Raw genomic sequence first — 24,127 nt, forward strand, 5'->3', positions numbered from 1 at the left:
ACTTCTTCTACAGGAATTTCTTTAGTGCCACTGGTACTTGGTACGTCAAAGTTATCAGGCTTGTTCAGCGGCTCTGGTACATATCTTCCTTTTGTTTTCCAGGACGTTCGCTCTGATAAACCAACTGTTTCATCGGCATTATCTATGGGAGCAGACCAGAAGAACTCATCGCAGCCATCTGCGTTATCTTCATTTACAATGGCAGTGAGTTCAGCTGTTTGATGTTCGGTTACACCTGTAACTTTATACACCTGATTTGGAGTAGTTCTCACCTTTTGGTATACCACTGCCTTTTCTTTAAGAATCGGGGACTTATTTTGTGACAAACGAGCGAAATCCACAGAATTTTCAGAAATAAGATTTTTGTGGTTTTCGTGTTCGCTTTTGACAAACTCAGAACAGTCGACTTCATCTTCTACAGAAATTACACTCATATCATCATCCTCATTAAGTTCAGATGCGTTTTTAACATCAATTTTATTTTCTGAACTTAAATTGGCATTCAATGAGTCAAATTTTTGTATGGTTTCGGTCCTTAGTTTCAGCTTATCGTTTTCATTCAAAAGATTTTTCAGCATGTCCTTATGGTCCTTGGACTTTATAAAAGATTCTATTTTGTCCAGACCATACATGTAAGTGGGATTCACATCATCAGAACATACAACACTTTCGCAGTTATATGCTTCAGCATCGATTTCATCCTCCTTAAACTCAAGGAAGGGAAAAATCATGCGATGAATTTTCCGCCCTATTTCACAGTTCAGATTAAGTTGAGTGATGTTAGCATAAAGACGTTTAGCAATTAAACAAAAAACATTTCTCTGTTTCAAAAGTTTTAAATTGTCTCTTTGCAAATAAATGTTTTCATCTTTGGATTTAATCAGCTCCGACTCCTTCAGCTCTATCCACATCCTCTGTTCTTCACTCTTGGAAGACACCCTGCTTATTTGGTCAGTTAGGTTAGAATTGGTGACCCGTGTTTGAGTTAAACTACTATCTAGATTTGAGATTCTTGAATTTAAGCTTTTTAATTTTTTTTCATACGAATTTTGTGGGACTTTAAATGAAACAAAAACAGATTGTACCTTCTTGATCAATTCATCTAGCTCATTGATCTGCACGCTGAGAGGTTTTGTTGTGAAGCATAGGTCCTCTAGCTCCTTGGAGTCTTCATTCCCACCATATGTATTGTATCCCCTCATTTGAGATACATCTGTCACCATCAAACACTTCCCACTGCTTTCTTCACCTCTTGAAACGTATGCCTCTCCATGAGATGGTTTCCTGACCTCATCATCCTCTGAGTCAGTTGACCAGACCTGCATGCCACCGAACTCATCATCTGCTGCCGAACCCTGCACAATTAAAGTATTCATTGAAGGATTAGCAGTGGCTTTCTTTCTCTTGATCTCTTCCAGCTTTTTCATCAACAAGGCCTCTTCATCTTTTTCCTCATCCTTCTCTGCCATTGTCTTTAGAACGCAGTCTTTGGCATAGTGGTTCTTTCCTCCACAGTAGTAGCAATTCACACCTGAATCTCCTTCAAGTTCCGCCTCTTTCTTTGGTTCCTCTGTCTTCAGCTCCTCCCTAATCTTTTCAGAACTATAGCTTCCCTGCCAGTTTCGGTTCTTATTGGTAAGGAATCTCTTCTTGATAAACCTCTTTGGATTAGACACCATCATTGCATAATCTTCAGAAGTAAGATCATAGTCTTCTAGGTTCAGATCTTCATCTTCTACCACATTTTTGCTTTTAGATAGAAGGGCCAAGGATCCCAAACTTGAGACCACATTCGTATCTTGCATGACAATCTTTTCTTGGGATTTCAAAATTCCCACCAGCTTTGCCAGCGAATAGGACTTGAACTGCTCATGAGCTTTGACTGTAGACACAACAGCTCTCCATTCAGATCTTAAACCATTCAAAAAGGTGACCTTTTGTTCAATCAACTTCCTTTCTATATCATGTTTGATCATTTTGCTAAGAAGGTGATTGAAGCGATCAAACATCTGAGTGATAGTTTCATTAGAATTCTGCTTAAATTCACCGAACTCAGACAAAAGCAAGGTCTGAATAGAATGCTCCAAATCTTCATCTGTGGAATATAGCTCTCGCAGCCTATCCCAGATTTCTTTAGCGGTACTACAGGAACTCACCAACCTAAATGTATCAGATTGAAGAGCGAATCGGATCAGTCTCAATGCTTTAATGTTGCACTAAAACATCTCCTTTTCGTCTTGAGCAACATCTTTCACATCTTTTAACAGATCGTTATACTCTTTCTGAGTTTTAATGATTCTAGATGTTCCTGAGTGAGCGAATGGTCCTGACACAATAGCTTCCCATATAAGATACCCATTGTCTTCAGATCTGATGACGTAGTCTTCAAAGTGATGCGCCCAAACTTCGTAATCTTGAGCGTAAAGAATAGGAATCTTTGTTGTTGATCCAATAATGGTTGAGATGTTGATAGGATTAGATTGAGAATCGTCCATGCTTGATCGTTTAACCTGTTTGAAAGATCAGACTTGTAATATATAATATTAGGGCAAAACGAATAAGTAATGAGATACGTCAATTATGGAGGGACGGCTCAATAAATATCAGTTAATGCGGAATAAACCCTAATAACTTCTTTCACAGAAGAGATGTGTATGAATTACACAGCCTCCTGCTCTGATACCACTTGATGAGTTATAAAAACTCTTTGATCGATTAGATCTTTGTAACAGGTAAATAATGAATGTAAAAACAATGAGATAAAACACAAGTATGGATCTGAATGAGTCGAATGATTAGATTACTCAATCCTCAGTAGAGCTCGATTAAGAACTTCCATTGTAGAGGATTCTAGGGTTACAAAAGATATCTTAAAAACAAGACGAGAAATCTACTCCAAAAAACTGTGTAAAAAGATGCATGCAAGCATCTATTAATACTCAAACCCTAACAAACATATCACGGATGGACAGGCCCATACCGGATACAAAATAGGGCTGTGAAATGAGCCCATGACGCAACACACTGCTCCCAACAAGTTTGAATTGATATCTTTGAGCCCCCTTAATGATTTGGTGTTAAATTAAAATGTGTGGTCGTGCTCAGACTGAATTGATAGATCAATTATGCAGTTTGTTTTTGGTTGACACAAGTCGATTTCAGGAAACAAAATATTGAACGTTTGAGATTGACTATATCCATGTCTCACATTCATATAGATATCTTGAAAAACAAATGAATATATATGATCACTTATCTATGGGATATATCTCGAATCTATGTTGTGAGTATGGCAGGTACATTTGACTGTATGCTCTCTACTCATTACTAGATAATATTAAACCATATAATGTTGGAAACTTATGCAAGTAAGAGTGATGGAGAATGGTGCCCATTTCCCAACATAGTTAGAAAAATTATTAATATTACTATTAATAGTAGGGTCTTTGTGGGTTACACGCAAGAACAAAAATAAGCAATATTATAGGGACTTGATTTGTTAATTAATTAACAGTATTTAACTAATTAAATGAAACCTAGAATATCTGGAATATTCTAAAGGATAAAAAGAAGATAATTAAGCAGTCAGATAATTACCATTTATATGGATAATTATTAGATAACTATATAATTATCTTGTAGGGTTTTCTGTCCTTCCTTATAAATAGAGAGGCCTTTGGACAAAATATGATGATGATTTTTACTCAAAACCCTAAGAGAAATTATGTCCTACTTATTCATTCCCGTAACTCTCAAAATCACGACACCACGTCGATGTAGCTTCATTTCCATGATGTGCTACCTGTTCTTCCAGCAGGTTCGGATTTGTTGAGCTTCATTCATGGTGTTCGTTACATGGTTTGTTGGCGGATGTTGCTAATCTGAGTTCCTTGGGTGTGACTACAAAAGAGGAGTTATATGTTGGACTCTTGAGCTCTCATCAATCAATCAAGGATCTATATTGTTTTTTTAAGAACCTTAAAAGGTATGTATTCTTTCATAATCAAATTGTAATTGATAGGTTGTTCATAGATTAGTTTTCCGAGCCTATTGAGGATTCAATTGTTGTTTTGGATGTCCCTATAATGTTTTTTAAGTATCCTTAAAACCCAGCACATTTATCATTTTTTATAAAATTTACGATACCTTTGTTTATGATTTTAAAAAAATGATTTTTTGTAGAGAAAATATTAAATCTATGTGTATTAAGACTTTTTCATAGCTATCCTTATGATAGAGTGCATTTCGTAGGTAGCCTTACGGTTTTGAGAATAGATCAGTGATTTTACAAGTAGGCGATGTGTAAATCACGTATCAGGACTTGTGTATTCGCAAATATATGCTCAGTTGGAAATATACAAGTTGTCGATGCAGAAGAAGTGCATTGTGAGGTTGTACATTCATGGATATATGTTTAGTTGGTATGCCTAGAAAACTGATGTGTAAAACTAATTTTTGATGCAAAACTGATACACAATTATGAAGAAAAAAGTGATACTAAACTTCTTAAATCATAACTCTCTTTATATATATATATATATATATATATATATATATATATATATATATATATATATATATATATATATATATATATATATATATATATATATATATATATATATATATATATATATAGGAGTAGGATCAAATGAGAACACTTAAAAGGTTGAGAACGCGAGAACGGATCCGGACCATTTAAATATTCATATATGAGGTTATTATCAAACGGGTAATTTATCTAAATTCTAAAACTATAGGTACTAAAGTGTAACTTGTAAAAGTTCATAAGGCTATAATGGTAATTGCAACTTTAACCCGTTCCTATAATTTCTCAATCTCTTTCATGTTTCCGTTCAAATTACTTGCCCTCCTTTTCATCTCTCTCTCTCTCTCTCTCTCTCTCTCTCTCTCTCTCTCTCTCTCTCTCTCTCTCTCTCTCTCTAGGGTTGAATCAATAAACCACCTCCATCATTTGTATTCCATGATTTCTTCGTGTTCGTACCATCACCTGTCGCAGCCCGTAACCCTAATCGGACCATTACAAGTCACAAACTCAATCATTTCTGGTTTAGTCGGTTTTTCTAGGAAAACATCGTTTCTGGTCCAACCGCCGATTTGGGATTGTGTGCTTTGCATCGTGCATTCAGAGGAACGGAATAGAGACGAGCGAGAGAAAGGGAGTGACGAGAAGGAAGCCTTCAATCCACCTTGGGCTACGATGAACTCAACAGTACCGATTCACTCTTGATGTCGTTGTAGTCGATTGACAAGGAAGGGGGAAAAAAGGATCATGAAGGGGGGTTCGTGTTTGACGATGCAGGGGGGGGGGGATTTTGACAGGATTTCCTATGAAATTGAACCTATAAATCAATAGTTGGTCATTTTTGATTCTTCTTTCTATTGTGTTCGTAGGTTAAATTCTAGCAAATTGGATTACAATATTGATATTAAATTTCTTTCCAATGATATTAAATTAGGACTCAGATTCATCATTGCTGAAGACAGATGAAATCCTTCCTTCTTTTTTGTTGTTTTGTGTTGAGAGAATTTCTTCTATGAATTGTCATAGTATCCCTAGATGTGTACCTGGAAGCTCTTCAAATTGCACTTGGACATCCATCTTAAACGACACAGGAAGATGAAATTGTTCAGCCTTCAATCAGGATAAGCATTAGGCGACTTCTACGTATTTTGAACTTCAAAAGAAATTTGCTTTTACACTTGGTTTATTTTTCCAGAACAAGCATTTGGTCATGCCTATTCGTTTATGATATGGATTCATTATGTTACTTTGACTAGAAATAAAAGGGTTCACGTATTCTGGAAAATAGCATACATATTTTTGTTACTTTGATTGTGGTGATTTCTTCCCTCTCCTTTCCTTTTTCTAAAGTTGTTGCCCAAGTATTTGCTTGTTTCTTTTCATTACATTTTTTCTCTATACATCTCATGTTGATTAAATGATAGGATTATGTCTGCCTCTTCTTTTGAGTTGTTTTTATTTGATTATTACTTTTTTAATCTAGTTCATGTCTTTTCTAATGAATCATTTTTATACCGGAATGAGTTTGCTGCAGATATGATTTTCTTTGAACGACATAATTTCTTATTGTTTTTCATCTCTAGTCAAATCAATTATTTGGTTGTGAACTATAAATAGAAATAGTTATTTTATCTACCAATGTTTGTAATTTTGGAAGTAAGTTAGTTGGTGTGTCCAACTCTCTTAGTTGATACTCTAAATTTGGAGCTAACTTTGGTCTTATTTTGCAATATATCTTATTTAATGTGCTTGGTGTATTCAGGTATGATTAATGGTATACATTCATGTATGAATATAACTACAATTATAGCATTCATATGTACTTCATAATTTGTTCATGCCTATTCATTTATGACATGAAGTCATTTGAGTTTTTCTATAACTTTTTTATTTAGATAAATGTTATTTGTATTTATCTTTTTATTTAATGATGTGCAGAAAAAATAAAGATGCTTCTACAATGCAATTTTGGAGTGCTAATATACAACCAAACACTACAAAATGGAAAATATCTTGGCTTATTCATTTATAGTTATAGAATAATAGTATTTGTATTCTAACTTTTGTTTATGTTATATTCATTTGTGATTATTAGAAAATAGATAAATATTACAATATAAATTTTTGTTATTATTTATGAATAAATATACAATCTATGTATATATTTAATGTGTTTTATTCATTCATTATTATAGTTGTATGACAATTTTTAATCTATAAATTGTGTTTTATTAATTTATGAATATAATTTAATTCATTTATTTATTCAAGATAATTACTAAATTACAGATATGATTTACAAATATGTTTTATTCATGTATGACTACAAATATTTGGATAAAATGATTAATTCATCAATCTTTTGATGTGGTTAGTAAAAATAAGCATAAAACAAAAAAAAATGTTTTTTTTAATTATGTTAAAAATGTTTTTTAATCATTTTATTGATTTTGTTAATTGAAAATAGATTATAAGCATTCCTAATAATTAGGTTAAAAAAATCTATTAATCAGATTAAATCTCATGATTTTAGGAATTAATTAATTGCCCATAAATTATCCATATATAGTTATATTGTAAAATTCCTTTCACGCCCTTATAAAATGATTGGTTTACAACTATTCTCGCGTTCTCAATATTTTTGGTGTTCTCATTTGATCATTTCTATATATATATATATATATATATATATATATATATATATATATATATATATATATATATATATATATATATATATATATAGGAGATAGGGAATATACATTACAACCCCACCTAAGCTTAGGTACTAAACCTCTAAAATATGTTATTTTAACATGCTAAATATACACGGTTTGGATTCACTTGATAAATATATCATTCTCCATAACATTTCTTACTTTCATTAACGTTTTATCATCTCCGTTTTCTTTCCTCAATTATTGTTTATTACTTCATCCAAGTGAACATTACTAAACCCTAAACTTAAACCTAAACCCTAAATTTAAAACCTAAACACTAAAGCTAAACCCTAAACCCTAAATCTAAACACTAAACCCTAAACCCTAAACCCTAAACCTTAAACCCTAACCCTAAACACTAAACCCTAAACCCTAAACCTTAACCCTAAACCCTAAACATAAACCTAAACTCTAAACCCTAAACTCTAAACCCTAAACCCTATTGTGTCGATCTTGAATTTACATCTTGAAGTATTAATCGTGAATCCATTAACCGTAATCTTTATATAGTAAAACAATGTATTTTCAAGAGGTTTAGTATCTAAGCTTAGGTGGGGCGGTAATGTATATTCCTTTTTCCCATATATATATATATATATATATATATATATATATATATATATATATATATATATATATATATATATATATATATATATATATATATATATATATGAAAAAGATTCTGAAAAATCCATTAGTATATATATATATATATATATATATATATATATATATATATATATATACTAATGGATTTTTCAGAATCTTTTTCTAAATCAAATTTCAACATCAGTTATATATATATATATATATATATATATATATATATATATATATATATATATATATATATATATATATATATATAGGGTTAGGTTCATGTGAGACGGTTTAATTTTGTAAGACCGTGAGATGCATTTTTTTATTTTTTAATTTTTTAATTTATTTTTTAAAAAAAAAATAGTTAATTCAAATTCCAAAAATAATATTTAAAAAAAGAATTTTTGGATTTTCCATTTATTTTACATTTTAAAATTATTTTTTAGAATATGTACAGTGTAATATTCTATTAGAATATTTCACGTCTTTTTCAAAAAAAATGAATTTTTTTTTTTTTAGTTAATTCAAGTTCCGAAAATAATATTTAAAAAAAGAATTTTTAGATTTTTTCATTTATTTTGCATTTTAAAATTATTTTTTAGAATATGTTAGTGTAGTATTCTATTAGAATATTTCACGTATTAAAAAAAATAATAATAATAAATAAATAAATAAATAAACAGGATTTTTTTTTAGTTAATTCAAGTTCCGAAAATAATATTTTTTAAAAAATTGAATTTTTCCATTTATTTTGCATTTTAACATTATTTTTAGATTTGGTCTCACGGTCTCACAAAATTAGAATGGTATCAAATGAACCTGAACATATATATATATATATATATATATATATATATATATATATATATATATATATATATATATATATATATATATATATATATATATATATATATATATATATATATAACTGATGTTGAAATTTGATTTAGAAAAAGATTTTGAAAAATGCTAACGTAATTACAATTTAACAGTGTTAGTGTTATGTTTATTTTTTATATTCGGCCGTAGTAGTTTTCAAGTGCTTTTCTTAATTCTTTTGTCAAAGTTTATACCCTATCAAATGTGTGTTTAATTTCAGCACGCGTCACAAAATTTTAAAGTGGCGATTAATTTAAAAGGAACAGGGTGTAAATTATGGGAAACGTTTGAAAGATTGGAGGGTGCCCGACGTGAAGCGTTTCGAAGCATTGTTTTTTTGTTATTTATTGGATGTCCCTTCATTACGAGGGGGTGCAAGGTTGCTAATCCATAAAATGTTTCTTCATCAGATATAGTCAAATGAAGTAATATCTATGGATGGCAAAATTTTGTATTTTAAAGTGGGAGATACGAAAATGGTTTATGAATCTGAAGAGTTTTGTTTGATTATCGCATTTAATACGGATTTAATTTCGGTGTGTATCCGAAACAAATAGGGAAAAAGTGTTGGAAAAACAACAAATTGGGTGGGAAAAATGTTTATTGCTGGGATAAAATCACAGATGAACTTTCATATGAAAACGTACAAGTCATTGATGCATATCCGTGCATTGAAGTGTTGTACATTCACAGATGAACTAAAGAAATTACAGACGGTCCTTAAGCACCTACAATTTCAGTGGCTAGTTTATGTAATTTGCTAATTTTTTATTATTTTCTACAAAGTAATTAACATTTTTTCTTAAATTAACAAATTTATCTAAAAGAAAAATATGAATATCCTACAGATATAAAAGAAGAAAACGATCCAAACAATACAAATAGGCATACCCTGTCAAAATGTTTACAACTAAAATTTATATAAAAATTTGGTTTTTCAAGTATTAAAATTCATTATGCCAATAGTGTAGTCTATTACTCCCAAAAATCATTATGTCAATAGCATATTCTATTACTCCTAGAAAATAAAACTTTACAATCAACTTGATACCAATTCTTTCCCAAACGATGTGCATGACAATTTCTTTTCCCAAACGATGAGCGTCACAATTTCTTTGTCCCCTGACAACGCCATCATACCAACGACCCGTTAGTTTATGTTACTGTGAAATCACCATAATGTAAAAATGTAAAAGTAAAAAACATCACAACTATATATAACCTACTTACTTTTTTTAGGATTTATTTAGGACAAAATTGTGTTTTTTTTTTGTAACTTTAATCCCATTTCATCACTAGACAAAACAGATTCTACTGTGTTTGACGTGCATTAGAACTATGACCAAAACGGATGGCAATGACACAAAAATTGCAATTTTTTATTCTATCCAAAAAGGTATAACAAGGCATGATATGGAATTGTTCACAATTTCTCATATGTGCAAAAGATGATAATATCCTTCTAATCTTTGCTTTTGAAAGTAGCCTGAAAAGGTTGTCTAGTCCTCTTACATATAATAAACACTGTGTTTGTTAACGCGGAACTAAACAAGGTTTACAGGGTTGTCTAGTCCCCTTACATTACGAGGACATTTTATTTTCTTACACGGACTAGCGATCAAGAGCTAGTCCATGTCCCGCCCTGTTCCATCTTTTTGGACTGAACAAAAAATTATAATGTTTGTCTCATTGATATCAGTTCCAATCCCAATTCAAATGCATACCAAACGTCAATTCAAATGGATATCAAACACAGTACAACCTATTATGTCATAACAACCTATTATATCATGTTTTAACCTATGTAACAAATAAGACTTCAGAATCGTTACTTAGAACGATTCTTTTTATAATATGCATAAGCTTTTTTTTAAAGCTACTTAGAATGATTTTTAAAACATAAGGTTTTTTTTTCCAACTATCTAGTAATGTTATAATAATATGTATAAGTTTCTTTAACTCTGATTAAGGCAATTTTTAAAACATAAGCTTTTTTATCCGACTCTAGTAATATGTATAAGCCTCTTTTAACGCTACTTAAAATAATTTTTAAATTAGACGTTTTTGTTTTGAAACAAAATTTTTAAGTTCATACCATGAAATAAATTTATTATTTTAATTCAAGTTCTTTTTAAAAGCTAAAAGGTTAAGCTCCAAAAAGTCGTTGCCAAACTGTCCCAAAGTGAAAGTACACTTATATATGTAATTTCATGTAGGACTTGTAAGAATGAAGAAAAATACTGATAATCCTAAAGATATAAAAGAAGACGATCCAAACAATACAAATAAAATGAGGCATACCCTGGCAAAATGTTTACAGCTGAAATTTAAAATTAAAATAACAAAAAAGAAAATAAGTATCAAAAATCATTATGCCAATAACATCGTCTATTACTCCCAGAAGATAAAACTTTACAATCAATTCTTTCACGAAGCGCATCACAATTTCTTTGTCCTTTGACGACGCCATCTTACCAACTACCCCTTTGTTTATGTTACTGTTGAATCGCCATAATGTAAAAGTACATAAACATCACAACCATATACAACCTACTCACTTTTTTTAACTCACAAAAGGTAAAAACTATTTTTATCCTTTTATTTTTTTTTAACTTTAACCCCGTTATTGTACTACGTTTGACATGCATTGGAACTGCGACTGGAACTAATGTCAACGAGACAAAAAAATTGCAATTTTTTGACCAGAAGATGAAAAGGTGTGACATGGACTCGCTCTCGATCAATCTCACGTCTATGCAAAAGACGATAATGCCCTTCTAATCTTTCGTCATTGAAAGTCGCCTAAAGAGCCTGTCTAGTCCCCTCACATGTAACAAACGCTAGCGTTTGTTAACACAGGACTAGACAAGGTTTCCACGGCTATTTTCAATGATAAGGACGAGAAGGGCATTTCCGTCTTTTACACAGACGAGCGATCGAGAGCTAGTCCATGTCCCACCTTTTCATCATCTAGTCAAAAAATTGCAATTTTTGTCTCGTTGACATCAGTTCCAGTCCCCGTTCCAATGCATGTCAAACGCAGTACAACCTGTTATGTCATATCGCTTGTTTTTTTTTTTTTTTTGGCATTTAAGCAAAAGAATAATAGTTAGTATGAATACGGTTATTAATACTTACCATCAAGAGCGGTCCCACATTGGTTCTAGTGAAGGCGGCTTTTCGATTCTACTGTAGGACCCAGAAGTAGTGAACGGAGGTGCATGCACAGTTATCGGAAGAACCCATTCACATTTGTCTCTTCCTTCTATTAAAAGCGGATGCTCAAATCTGTTGTACAAATAACAAAATGTTTATGAGGAATATATGAATTGTCATTTTTGCCCCTGGTTTTGAAGTTTTCGAGTAGTTAATCATGAATATTAATTACCTTGTCCAATCAACATTCTTTGGAGTAGTAAAGAATTCAAAGCGAAGCACCCATTGAACAGAGACATGTCTAGTGGAAAAAGACATGGGCCCATCCATGGGAACTGAAAACTGAAAGCTTGTTTGCACCAAATCTGCAACAACTTCATGGTGATCACTCTGTATCTGCATATATATATATACAAAACTTATATAAATTCAGATAAATTAAATAAAATTAAAAAAAGGGAAAAACAATTTCCAAAAGAATCAGATGATAAACCTTTGTAATTGTTGGGGAATATTTTCTAGAAGGATGTGCAGAGCGACGACTTATAGTCTCGGATAACTCCAAGGTTACTGAAAGCTGGAATAGATAAACCAAACGAGTTAAAAGACGAAAATACCCTTGTATTGATGTCAATGGAACAAAAAATGCAATATTTATATACATGTTAGTACAGTACCTCAAGACATCTTCTGGTTTCTTCCTCGTGGAAAAAGGTAAGAGTTCCACCTATCTGTGATCAGAAATCCACAGAGGGGTATATAAGTAAATTCGACCAAAGGGAAACAAGATGGTTTGAGATTTTTTTTTTTTACCATATCACCAAAGTAATAAGTTGATTCAGGTTTTGTGGGTGAGAATCTTAGAAGAACTTGGTCATCAAGCCTAATGTTGTATGATCTTCCTCGAATCAGACCTTCTGCTGCAGCAAACGTTAGTGGAAACTTAATTTTTAAGGTGTAACACAAGGGTAAAATCGTCATTTACGCAAACAACATTTCAGTTTTTCCACGACCATGGTAACAGGTAAAATGATGCATCTTTAGGGCATATGTTAATGTTATTAGTTATACTCTAAAATGAAACAACGATGCAAATTTCATATAAACCAAATTAGATTTTATTTTAAAAAGTGTAAAAGAATAAGAAACAGTATTACTTACATGCAACAGGTTCAAGAGTTCTTGAGCCAGTTGAGACTCTCAATTCATCATTCATAGGGGGAGATTTTGGAATTTTTAGCTGCTCATTTGGAGCATTTAAGTTATCTGTTTAAGAAACAAAGAGTCATTCATTAGAACCAATAAGATAAGTGTGATTAATCATTAATCAGATTTCTTGAAATGTTTTCTTATCATTTCATAATGAAGGAACAAAAACCCTATTATGAAAATATCTATGATTAACAATAATTTACCTTCACTAGAACCATAAAGCACTTCAGCTGCAGAAAGTCGAGGTATTGCCATATATGAAGACATGGTTGACCTTTGGTCAATGAAAGACACATCTTTACTTGATCTTGCTGCAGATGAAGGTAATGACATTGAGCTTCCAAATGCTTTCTGTAAACTTCCCATTGCTGGATTGTAGGAAGAAACAGAAGAAATATCATCCCTTTGACTTTCATAACCTTCTTCTTCTCCATCAAAAGTTTCATTAGCTCTAGCCTACAAACAATAAAGAAAAGAAATTATAAGAGTTGGGATTTGTGATTAATTTAAAAAAGGGGTGTTTTATATGCACTCAGCAGCTTACCCATTCAGATTCAGCACCCATATCTTTCCAATAAACATCCAAGAGAATAGTTGTAGTAGGAACAATCCCTGAAATGATGGAAAATATTTCACAATTATATATAACAATTAGGGAAGTAAGATAGTAATGATAAAAGAATTTTACCATTTGTTCCAGTTTCTTCATTTAACAAGCCATTTGTTTTCTCAGTGACCCATATTTGAAGTGGCAAACGAGCTTCCTGCAGACATAAATGGTTGCATACAAAGTTAATAGAGATGAATGGTTGCATATAGAGGAAAAATTCACAAAAACAAAGGGGAATTATAATTATAATTTATAAATAGATGTTGAAATGGGAAGACAAACTATGTCAGGGAGTTTCTGCATTGATTCTCCATGTGGGTGTCCATCTTTCATATTTACATATTTTCCAGACATTTCACTTTTAACATGATATAGATAGCGAACAGTAGAGCCCCTGTATGATGGAGGTATGATTGTTGGCAAATTTATCCTCAAGATATCTGGATATAACATAAGCATTTATGATGAGGATTTTTTCAAGCTTGTTTACAAAAACCAGATATACATACAGCAACATTGAATGAAATAAAGAATTAGTTACATGTTCTTGTAGTCCCAGGTGACAGAATCTGATTTGAAATCACTGATGGCACTGAAGACTCCAAGAAAACATATTCACCTGGAAAGATTTGTATAAAGAAACCATCATTTGGTGTTCATCTAGATTGGTGCCTGAATACTACTTGCTATATCTCTTTTGAAAATCCAAGATAAAAGACCCATTTAAACTATTTTCACTGCAAATCACTGAATTTGCATTTTTTTTTTACTAATTAGTGTCCAACAGGATTCAATTTGTAATACTTGTCACCAAGTTGCTAGCAAAGTCTAACGTGTTTGATTGGAAAGAGGTGAAATGATAACTATAGGAGTAAGAAAAAATGCGCTATGCAACTTTTGAATCTGACACAGGCACACAGCTAAAAAGGCTTACACTATCGGTGAAATGTCTACAAATTCCTCTCAATGGCATGGATATTATAACCAAAATCGCTAGCATCAACCATGAAGATCAGCAAATATGTAAATCCAGCTTGAAATTTTTTGAATAAGCGAAAAATAACTTTCTAATAAGTTGTAATTTAGCACAACTGAAATGCGGCTATATCCATGGTAGAATAAGAATACGAAAACTTTCAGAATGTCGAAAATGGGAATGCAAACCTCTCCTCTTCTGATTAGAGTCGGGTAGTGGTTTGTGAGTGCTAAACCACTGAGTGTCCAATTTCTCAATGCCTTTGGCTTCAAAGCTTAGCCGATCAACTAACAGCGAACATTCACCAGGAGGATTTCGGATCTCGATTGTAATGGTAACAGGATCACCTGGCCTATATACTTTCTTATCAGCCTCTAACTTCAACGAAGGCTGCTCATGCAAAGGCACACGCACCTCATCTTTCCTAGTTTCTCTATTTCCGAGTCCGAACAAGGAGGTGAGCGATCTCGAAGCTTTTGGCGGCGGCATTACCTTAACAAGTTGCAGATCGATCCGTCTTAACCAGCCAGAATTAAGCCCTAAAAGTAATATCTTAAATTGGGCATAGGTTGATCGATTGTGAATCACAATGGTAACGATTTGATCTGAATATGCAGGTGAATTGGAGAAGAACCAACTTGGGGAATCCGTCAGTAGTGTCGGTGGTGGGTCAACATGACGACGGGAGGGATTTGCAAGCAAAGCCTTTAAGCCTTACACACTCTTTTCTTTTTAGATTTTTTTTTTTTTCGATGCATGTTCTCGATTATTATTTTTAAAATAGATATTTTATTTTTAATAATAATTATATTTATTTTTTTTAACGGCATTCTATAGAAGATAATAGAGTAAATTGTGTTTATAGTTCAAGTGTCAAAGATAGGGCTGGCAATTCTCGACAAGACACGCGACACGATATGAAATAAATGGGTTTGGGTTGAGTTTTTCAACCCGCCAACACGTTTATTAAACGGGTTATATATGGGTTTCTCAAAAAATAAACGGGTTGACCTGTCAACCCGTTTATATTCTTAATAAAAAAATTATTTTATTTTTAAATATATTTATGTATCAAGCATTAATGTTTAATAAGTATTATATAATATATATCATTGATTCATAGACTATTTGACTGTTTTGACATTTTGATTCGTGGTGGATGGTCTGAGGCCGTAAGTCGTAACCTATAAGGCTAAATCTATAACATGTTTCTATAAATGTTTTTACTTTTCATTTGGATGTTTAAGACTTAAATCTCTAAAATTCGGACCCACGAACCCACATCTGACCCATGAACCCGCCAACCTGTGAACCCGTATAAATAAATGGGTTGGTAGGTCATATATGGGTTTATGTTCCAAACCCGCCAAACCGTAACCCTCCAACCCGTGACCTGTATATTTAAATGGGTCGTGTTTGGGTTGGCATATTTTGATCCGCCAACCAGCGACACGCCAACCCGAACACGACACGATTGTCAGGCCTAGTCAAAGATAATAGAGTAAATTACATAGATGTGTTTATGGTTCAAGTTTCATATGAGGCATTTTATCGTTTTCTCAAAAATTAACTTGGATCATGTTTACTGAACATAAAAATGATTATTTTGTCCTTTTCTATTTCGTTTTCATTTATTTATGGGAAATCATCAGAATATTTTTAATATTTTACCTTAATTTACGAAAATGTCTCAATTTAAAATTTGTTTACGAAAAAACATGAATTACAGGTAAAAATGACGATTTAATCATTTTCTTCCGGTTTACCGATTTCATTAAAGTCTCATTATTTTATCATAATTTACGAATAAGTCTTAAACTAAAATTTAGTGATGATTTGGCATTTTTCTCCATGTAACATACATTTTATCAGTTCATTGTTAACTTTGACACCTAGTCATTAAATTAATTGATAAGATGGATACGATGGGTTATATAATGTTACATTTACTGTAAAATTTGATATTCATCTCATCGACTCATTTATGACTATGTATCTAGGTCAGCAATTAAACCGGTAAATTGTGTGTTTTCAAGAAAAATGGCAGCAAATTAGTTGATGTTTGATGAGATCGATATATTGGTTTACGTAATGTAACATCCCAAAAATTCAACAAATTTAAAACTTTTCAAAACAACTCTTTTGTCTAACAGAATTGTTACAAAACCATTGTTTCAAAACATTATTTAAAATCAAAGTCTCTCAAGATCCAATTAGTTGTAAAACCAATGATGTGTACGGTCACGCCTTCTCCTTGCCACGGTCCACTGAAGTATATGAAACCATAAACCAAATTTGTAAGCACAAAGGTTAGTGAGTTCCCCCAAAGTATCACCACACAAACAGATAACATATACCAACAAACAGCATGCATATAGAGCCTTCAGTCTGACTATAACGCCCCACGGCCTGCTGTTTACCTGGTATGCTCACAGAATCTTCAGCATGACTAGTACTCCTCACCGGGACTTCAGCCTATCTGGACAGTTCTCCGGGCCTTCGGCCTAACTGGTACGCCCCAGTGGCCTTCAGTTTATTTGGGACCCCATGTGTAACGCTCCCTTTCTAGTATCTGATTTAATTAAAGTTTTTCTTTTTGAGGGGTACTCGACGAGTCTATAGCCCGACTCGTCGAGCAGAAGACAGGTTGATCACGCGAGTTAAGCTGGTAACGCGGCGAGTCCGCCTCTCTGGGTGAAGCCCTAATTTAAGGGTTTTCACCCTATTTAAATACACTTATACGCCCCAACCTCACCTCCATCACTCTTAGAGCATCTCTTACCAAACCCTAGCCCCCTTTTTGAGTGTGTGAGTGATTGTTGCTTTGTGAAAGAATTTTTGGAGCAAGTAGAAGAAGGAGAAGATTGAAGAGTTCAAGGAAGAGGAAGTAGATGCAGAGCACACTCAGTTATGGTCATCATTTCTGGTAATAAAGCCTACATCTTGTTTATTGATCTAGTAGATCTTGGTTGTCCCTAAATTGTTGCTTTAAACCCCAAAAACCCCAAATCCTTTATGGTTAAGCCTTATGTTTTGGTCATACTTCAGATCTGGACCCTCATTGCATTCTAGTAGTGTAAAGTTTCAGCTATGGTCATGATTGAGGTCCCTCTTGAGCTTAGAACCCCATTTAGAGCTTAGTTTTGGCATTTGAAGCCTTTAAAGCCATGCATGCACATAAAGTTTGCAACTTTACGTGATAAGCATGCCCTAGAAGCATGAATATGTAACTTAGAGCCGCTACATGGCTCAAATCAGGCATGTATGGAAAAGGGACTGAATGGACTTGGCGAGTCACAAGCTTGACTCAGCGAGTCATATGAAGATAGCCTTGGACTCGACGAGTTGGATGAGCAACTCGGCGAGTCCGATGAAGATTGCCTTAGACTCGACGAGTTGTTCTACAACTCGGCGAGTCGGATGAGTTTTTCCCGAAGAAAAGTAGTGTTTGAGTGAAATGGCTTCATTCCTTCGTAGTTACACGTAAAGTCAGCAACTTTATTTGTTCAGATGGTCCCAAGGGCTCAGATTTACGAGTTTGAGGCCCTTGAATGGATTAGAATTCGATTGTATGGAATCTGCGATAGGACTCGGCGAGTTGTTCTTCGGACTCAACGAGTCGAGTCGCGAGTCCCCGTTTTCCCTTCGATTTGTGAGTTCAGAGTGAATCAGTGAGTGGGAAAGGGGCTTGGTGAGTTAAAGTCAGAGTTAGTAAAGGAGGGAATCGGCGAGTCTACGCCCTGACTCGGCGAGTCCGTTCAACTGGAAGTTGACTTTGACTAGGGAGTTGACTTTGACTAAGGGTAATATAGCCATTTGACCCCGAGAGCATTACCAGTAACTGATCTAGTGTTTTTGGAAATTGTAGTCGGACAGTTCCGGAGCAGCAGTCAGCCACTTTTAGAGTAAGCATCTCAGCAGCCAGCACTACGAAGTGAGTTTCCTTTCGGTAGGAATGGGTCTACAGCCACAATGTCGGCCCGTCTAGTTAGCAGTAGTTTCGGACTTTGGTCTAATGCAGTAGTTCAGTGTGCTTGATGTCTTTATGATTCAAGCATGTCTTTGTGTTATGTGTTCCGGACATTGGTCCGATGCAGTATGCAATATATGTGTTTATGCTAGTTGATATGTTTATGTTATGCTATGTTACGCTCAGGGGACAAGATCCCAGTCAGTTTCGAATTTCGATCCAATGCAGTTAGTTCCGGACTTCGGTCCGATGCAGGGGACAAGGTCCCAGTCACTTCCGGACTTCGGTCCGATGCAGTTTCCGGACTTCGATCAGATGCAGAGGACAAGGCCCTGGTTAGTTCCAGACTTCGGTCCGATGCAGTGGGCAAGGCCCAATATGTGTTTATATGATTGTATGGTATGTGGTAGTATGGGGGAGCTCGCTAAGCTTTGTGCTTACAGTTTCAGTTTTGGTTTCAGGTACTTCCGCAAGCAAAGGGAAGGGCTTGGGATGATGACATTGCACACACCACAACTTCAGCTTTTGTCCTGGGAGTTTATTTCATATACTATGATATGTTGTTACAGTTCTTTTGTTATGACACCTCTATTATAACTTTTTGGGATTTATGACGTACGGTTTTATGATATATTATAGATCGTTGATAACCTTAGTATTATTTAAACGAAAATTTTGGGGTCATTACACCCTGGGTTTGTTTACCTTTAGCGCAAAGCAGGACCACCTCAACCCAACATCACGTAAACCATGTCGACACACATATCTAACAGACAAGCATACAAATAACTAACCAATAATCAAATAGAGCCTTCGGCCTGACTGGAATGCCCCATCATCCTACAGTCTATCTGGTATGCTCACAAAACCTTCAGCATGACGGATACACCTCGTCGGGCCTTCAGCCTATCTAGAATGTTCTCCGGGCCTTCGGCTTGACTGGTACGCCCCTCAGGCATGTAGTCTACCTGGGACGCCTTGGGTCTCTTGGCCTTCAACACATAGCAAGACCGACTCAACCCAACTACACACAACATGTCAACATATACATATCCAAAGCACATATAAGCCTAGTAAACCATAACAACATATTGATATAAACATTATCGGGTTTGTTGACTGACAACACAAAGTAGTACAATCTTAACCCACCTACATTACGACGACGTATACATAACTAAACATATAACCAACAAACAAACAAATAGATAGATCTTACATATAACTAAGCATAGTATCATCCTATATAGCAAGATACAAGTCTAACAGATCACTACATCATACAATCATGTGGCAAACCAAGATAACTGTAACGCCCAACTTCAGGTATGTGATTTAAATAAAGTAATTTTCAATTCTTAAGGGGTACTCGAGGAGTTTGTAGCCCAACTCGTCGAGTAGTAACGGGTTTTCCACGCGTTTTAAGTTGGCTACTCGGCGAGTCCATATTCTTGGACTCGGTGAGTCTGCCAGTCTGGATGAAACCCTAATTTTAAGGGTTTGCACCCTATTTAAACAACATTATGCGCCCCAAACCAGCCTCCATCACCCTCAGAACGTCCCTTACTAAACCTTAGCCTCCCTTTAAGCATTCTTGGAGTATTTCTCATTTTGTGGAGGATTTTGGTGCATTTTGAAGTTACAAGAAGAAGAGAGAATAGGGGTTTTCAAGAGGAGCAAAGAAGATCTGAGTCTATTGTGTCATTCCAATTTCCATTAAGGTATAAAGCTCGAATCTTTGCTTGTCATCATGTAGATCTCCTTATAGGCTTGCTAGTGTTGTTTTTGAGCCATTTTCTAGACTTTGAGGTCAATTTAAGGGTAGTTAAGATGAATGGGTTTCAGATCTAAGCATTTCAGGACTCCTTGTAACGTCCCAAATATCACGACTAAAATTTTCTTTTAAAAACATTACTAAAATCATATTTATAAAAACCGTATCATAAGTCATAACATAATTTCATAGCATTAATTCGAAATACAAACTTATTATCAGAGTAAAACATCCCAGGCTAGCTGACTATGGTGTGTGCACTGCAATCTCTCCGAGCTCCTCTTTTGAAAACTGAGTACCTGAAACCAAAAACTGAAACTGTAAGCACAAAGCTTAGTGAGCTCCCCCAAACAACCACATACCATACAATAACATATAAAGCACATATTGGGCCTTGCCCACTGCATCGGACCGAGGTCCGGACTAACTGGGGCATTGCCCCCTGCATCGGACCGAAGTCCGGAAACTGACTGGGACCTTGTCCCCTGCATCGGACCGAAGTACAGACTAACTGGGGCCTTGCCCCCTGCATCGGACCGAAGTCCGGAAACTGATTGGGACCTTGTCCCCTGCATTGGACTGAAGTCCGGACTAACTGGGGCCTTGCCCCCTGCATCGGACCAAAGTCCAGAAACTGACTGGACATAGCATAGCATCACATATCAACTAGCATGAACACATATACTGCATACTGCATCGGGCCATAGCCCGGAAAACATAACACATAACACATAACACATAACACATAAATCCTGTCTGAGCCACGAAGGCATCAAACATACTAACTACTACATCAGACAGAAATCCGGAAACTACTGCTAACTGAACGGGTCGGCATTGTGGCCTTAGACCCGTTCCTACAGGAAGGAAACTCACCTCACACTACTGAAGTCCTGCTGACAAAACCGTAGCTGCTGGATGGCAGATTCCCGATCTGTTAATATCAAAATAACACCCAATTAATAATTGGGTTCCAACTCATATCCATAATCCCATACTTGGGGTAAAAGACTACTTTACCCCTATCTTAGCTTGACTCAAGCCCAGGGCCCAAACCAAGGCCCAAAAGTCTAATAATGAACCACGACCCAACTATTGCCTTTCTATGGAAAATTGGGCCCAAACTCCTTATGTGGGCCTTACCCCAAGTCCATTAGATTATTCTAGTCCATTTGTTTGCTCTTGGATGGTCCATTGTTATCCCAATCACCAAAGCCCAATAAGAAGGCCCAACTCAAAGTCTAAGTGAAGTTAGGGTTTCACATAAAATGACAATTAGGGTTTTCTCACTTAACCCATTAAGGACTTAATACATTAAATCCATCAATCTACTAGGTAAATCATATCGTATTATAAATTTGGGCATTTAAATCCATGCAACTTATTAGTACGTCTAATTCTTATTCAATTAATTACCTTTTAATTAATGCGACCAAACTATATTCATGCCTATATTTGCAGCCCATTAGATAAAACGAACATCCGTAAATTAATTAATTTTAGACCCATTTACTAATTAACAAGGCTTTACCTTATATTATATTTATCTTGAACTTAACCAAACGTCACTTAGCCCAAAATATACTAATTGAATCCATATGATATTAGCCCAAAAGAATTAAAGCCCAAAAATAAAAGGAATGCAAATTACTCCTCAATTTAGGCCCAAGGAAATACCTACATGCTGGGTGACAATGCTACAGGCTTCATCTGCCGCCTCTAATGATTCCTTCTCCGGCAGCCAAGGTCCACTTCCGGCGATAGAAGTCAGCCAAAAACGGACATTCACCTCCGCCATTAATGCTATCTCTGAACCGAACTCTTATTCCATGAACATTTACCTGCCCTCTCACCATTTCTTCATTGTCTCACTCCACAGCATAAGGCCACCGGCAACACACTCACACACACACACACTGCGTCGCCAAAGGAGATGAAGCTCCCATGTCTCCATCTTGACCTCTTCTCCTTTACAATCCTTTCACCACCAATCTACACGCCATGATATCAGCTGGAAGATCATCAGGGTACAATGGAGTCGGATTCTTTAAAAAAAACTTTCTGATAACACAAACCCAAAACAAAGATGGGTCCAACATCGGTTTAGAACAGGAAGAATAATTGATGGACTGCGTTTCCATTTTCTTTCCAGCTAGCTAACAGGGAAATTAGAAAGATGCTTAAGCCTACTACTTAACCCCTTCACCCACTATGATGCCTGAGGAATAGATCCGGTGAACATGTCCAGTCAACACTTTTGCCCTCTCTCCTCCCGTTTCTCTTTCTCTCTCAGCATCGCACCTGAGTACACACACATACAGTACACACTCTCACTCCCCTTCTTCACGCTAGAATGGTTGCTTCAAATATAATCGATCGGATGCAGGGCATACAACAAGAAACGGGAGACAATTCCTTCCCTCACGCTATGTCGCTATCAGAGGGGACAAAATACCAAGATATTCACAAATGGCATAAATGGTCCCTGAGGTTAGGCATGATGACAAGTTTTTCCTCTATACTTGATTCCTTCTTCAAAAGAAGTTTCCAAGAATTACTCTTTGGACCCTTGACTAAAACATATTCCATTTATTGACATTAATAAATCCCACTTATTTATTTGTTTAATTACTTGACTAATAAATTGTAATAATCTTTTAGATACCTTTAACGATTAAAATAATCATGATTCTATAGATATAATAATCTTTTAAAATGTTTAAACCGAGAACAGGGTGTTACACTCCTTAAGCTCAAGGTTGACACCTTTATTGAGCTAAACACCCATTCCAAACCTAGATCTCCTCTTTTAGCTCTTTATTGGGCATTTTAGCTTCTTATGAGCATGCATGAACGTAAAGTTAGAAACTTTACGTGTGAAATCGGTCCTAGGAACCCAGATATATGAATAGGATGCATTGGAATCAAGCAAAATCGACTGTATAGTAATGGCATGCTTGGGACTCGGCGAGTTGTTATCCAGACTCGACGAGTCAAGTCGCGAGTCCCTGATTTTTCCCCGTTTGAGAGTTTAGGGTGAATCAGTGAGTAGGAATGGACTCAGTGAGTTAGAGTTCAGATCTAGTGATGGAGGGACTCGGCGAGTCCGGTCAATTGAAAGTTGAATTTGACCAGGAAGTTGACTTTGACCAGGGGTAAAATAGTCATTTTACCTTGGGAACAGTTATCAGTATTTGATTTAGTGTTTATGGGATTGTAGGCGGAGAGTTCCGGAGCAACAGTCAGGTAGTTTTAGAGTCAGTATCTCAGCAGCCAGTGTTTCGAGGTGAGTATTCCTTCTAGTAGGAACGGGTCTACGGTCACAATGTCGACCCGTCTAGTTAGCAGTGGTTCCAGACTTCAGTCTGATGCAGTAGTTAGAGTGCTTGATGTCTTTGTGATTCAATCATGTTTTGTGTTATGTGTTCCGGACTTCGGTCCGATGCAGTGTGCAGTATACGTGTTCATGCTAGTTGATATGTTTATGTTATGCTATGTTCAGTCAGTTTCCGGACTTTGATATGATGCAGGGGACAAGTTCCCAGTCAGTTCCGGACTTCAGTACGATGCAGGGGACGGGGTCCCAGTCAGTTCCGGACTTCGGTCCGATGCAGAGGGCAAGGCCCTGGTTAGTTTTGGACTTCGGTTCGATGCAGTGGGCAAGGCCCAACAGTTGTT

At 35.2% G+C, this 24,127-nt stretch overlaps 1 protein-coding gene and 1 long non-coding RNA gene across 2 annotated transcripts; both read right to left on the minus strand.

Annotated features, from left to right (window-relative positions):
* Positions 1 to 10,979: 10,979 nt before the first annotated feature.
* On the minus strand, positions 10,980 to 15,432 carry LOC144997678 (immunoglobulin). Its single transcript, XM_078957554.1, has 13 exons — positions 14,894 to 15,432; positions 14,271 to 14,348; positions 14,012 to 14,169; positions 13,808 to 13,883; positions 13,664 to 13,731; positions 13,323 to 13,575; positions 13,069 to 13,173; positions 12,721 to 12,827; positions 12,585 to 12,638; positions 12,401 to 12,484; positions 12,140 to 12,303; positions 11,890 to 12,039; positions 10,980 to 11,249 (listed from the first exon to the last, which is right to left on the minus strand). The coding sequence occupies exons 1-12, from the start codon at positions 15,192 to 15,194 to the stop codon at positions 11,892 to 11,894; spliced, it is 1,596 nt and encodes a 531-aa protein (XP_078813680.1). The 5' UTR covers positions 15,195 to 15,432; the 3' UTR covers positions 10,980 to 11,249; positions 11,890 to 11,891.
* Positions 15,433 to 20,570: 5,138 nt separating this feature from the next.
* On the minus strand, positions 20,571 to 22,859 carry LOC144997815 (uncharacterized). The gene is made up of 3 exons (XR_013659952.1): positions 22,127 to 22,859; positions 21,326 to 21,383; positions 20,571 to 20,748 (listed from the first exon to the last, which is right to left on the minus strand). It is a non-coding gene; the product is annotated as an uncharacterized LOC144997815 (long non-coding RNA).
* Between the last annotated feature and the right edge of the window lie 1,268 nt (positions 22,860 to 24,127).

The sequence above is a fragment of the Lactuca saligna genome, chromosome 5 (genome assembly GCF_052625555.1).
Source record: "Lactuca saligna cultivar CGN05327 chromosome 5, ASM5262555v1, whole genome shotgun sequence".
In the NCBI taxonomy this organism is placed as follows: Eukaryota; Viridiplantae; Streptophyta; class Magnoliopsida; order Asterales; family Asteraceae; genus Lactuca; species Lactuca saligna.

Excerpts from the sequence above, each read along its gene's own strand:
- LOC144997678 (XM_078957554.1), bottom strand. The coding sequence starts at position 15,194 with ATGCCGCCGCCAAAAGCTTCGAGATCGCTCACCTCCTTGTTCGGACTC. Across the intron at positions 13,732-13,807 it reads TGAAGAAACTGGAACAAATG|GGATTGTTCCTACTACAACT; the intron begins GTAAAATTCTTT and ends CCATCATTTCAG. Across the intron at positions 12,040-12,139 it reads AAGAATGTTGATTGGACAAG|ATTTGAGCATCCGCTTTTAA; the intron begins GTAATTAATATT and ends TTTGTACAACAG.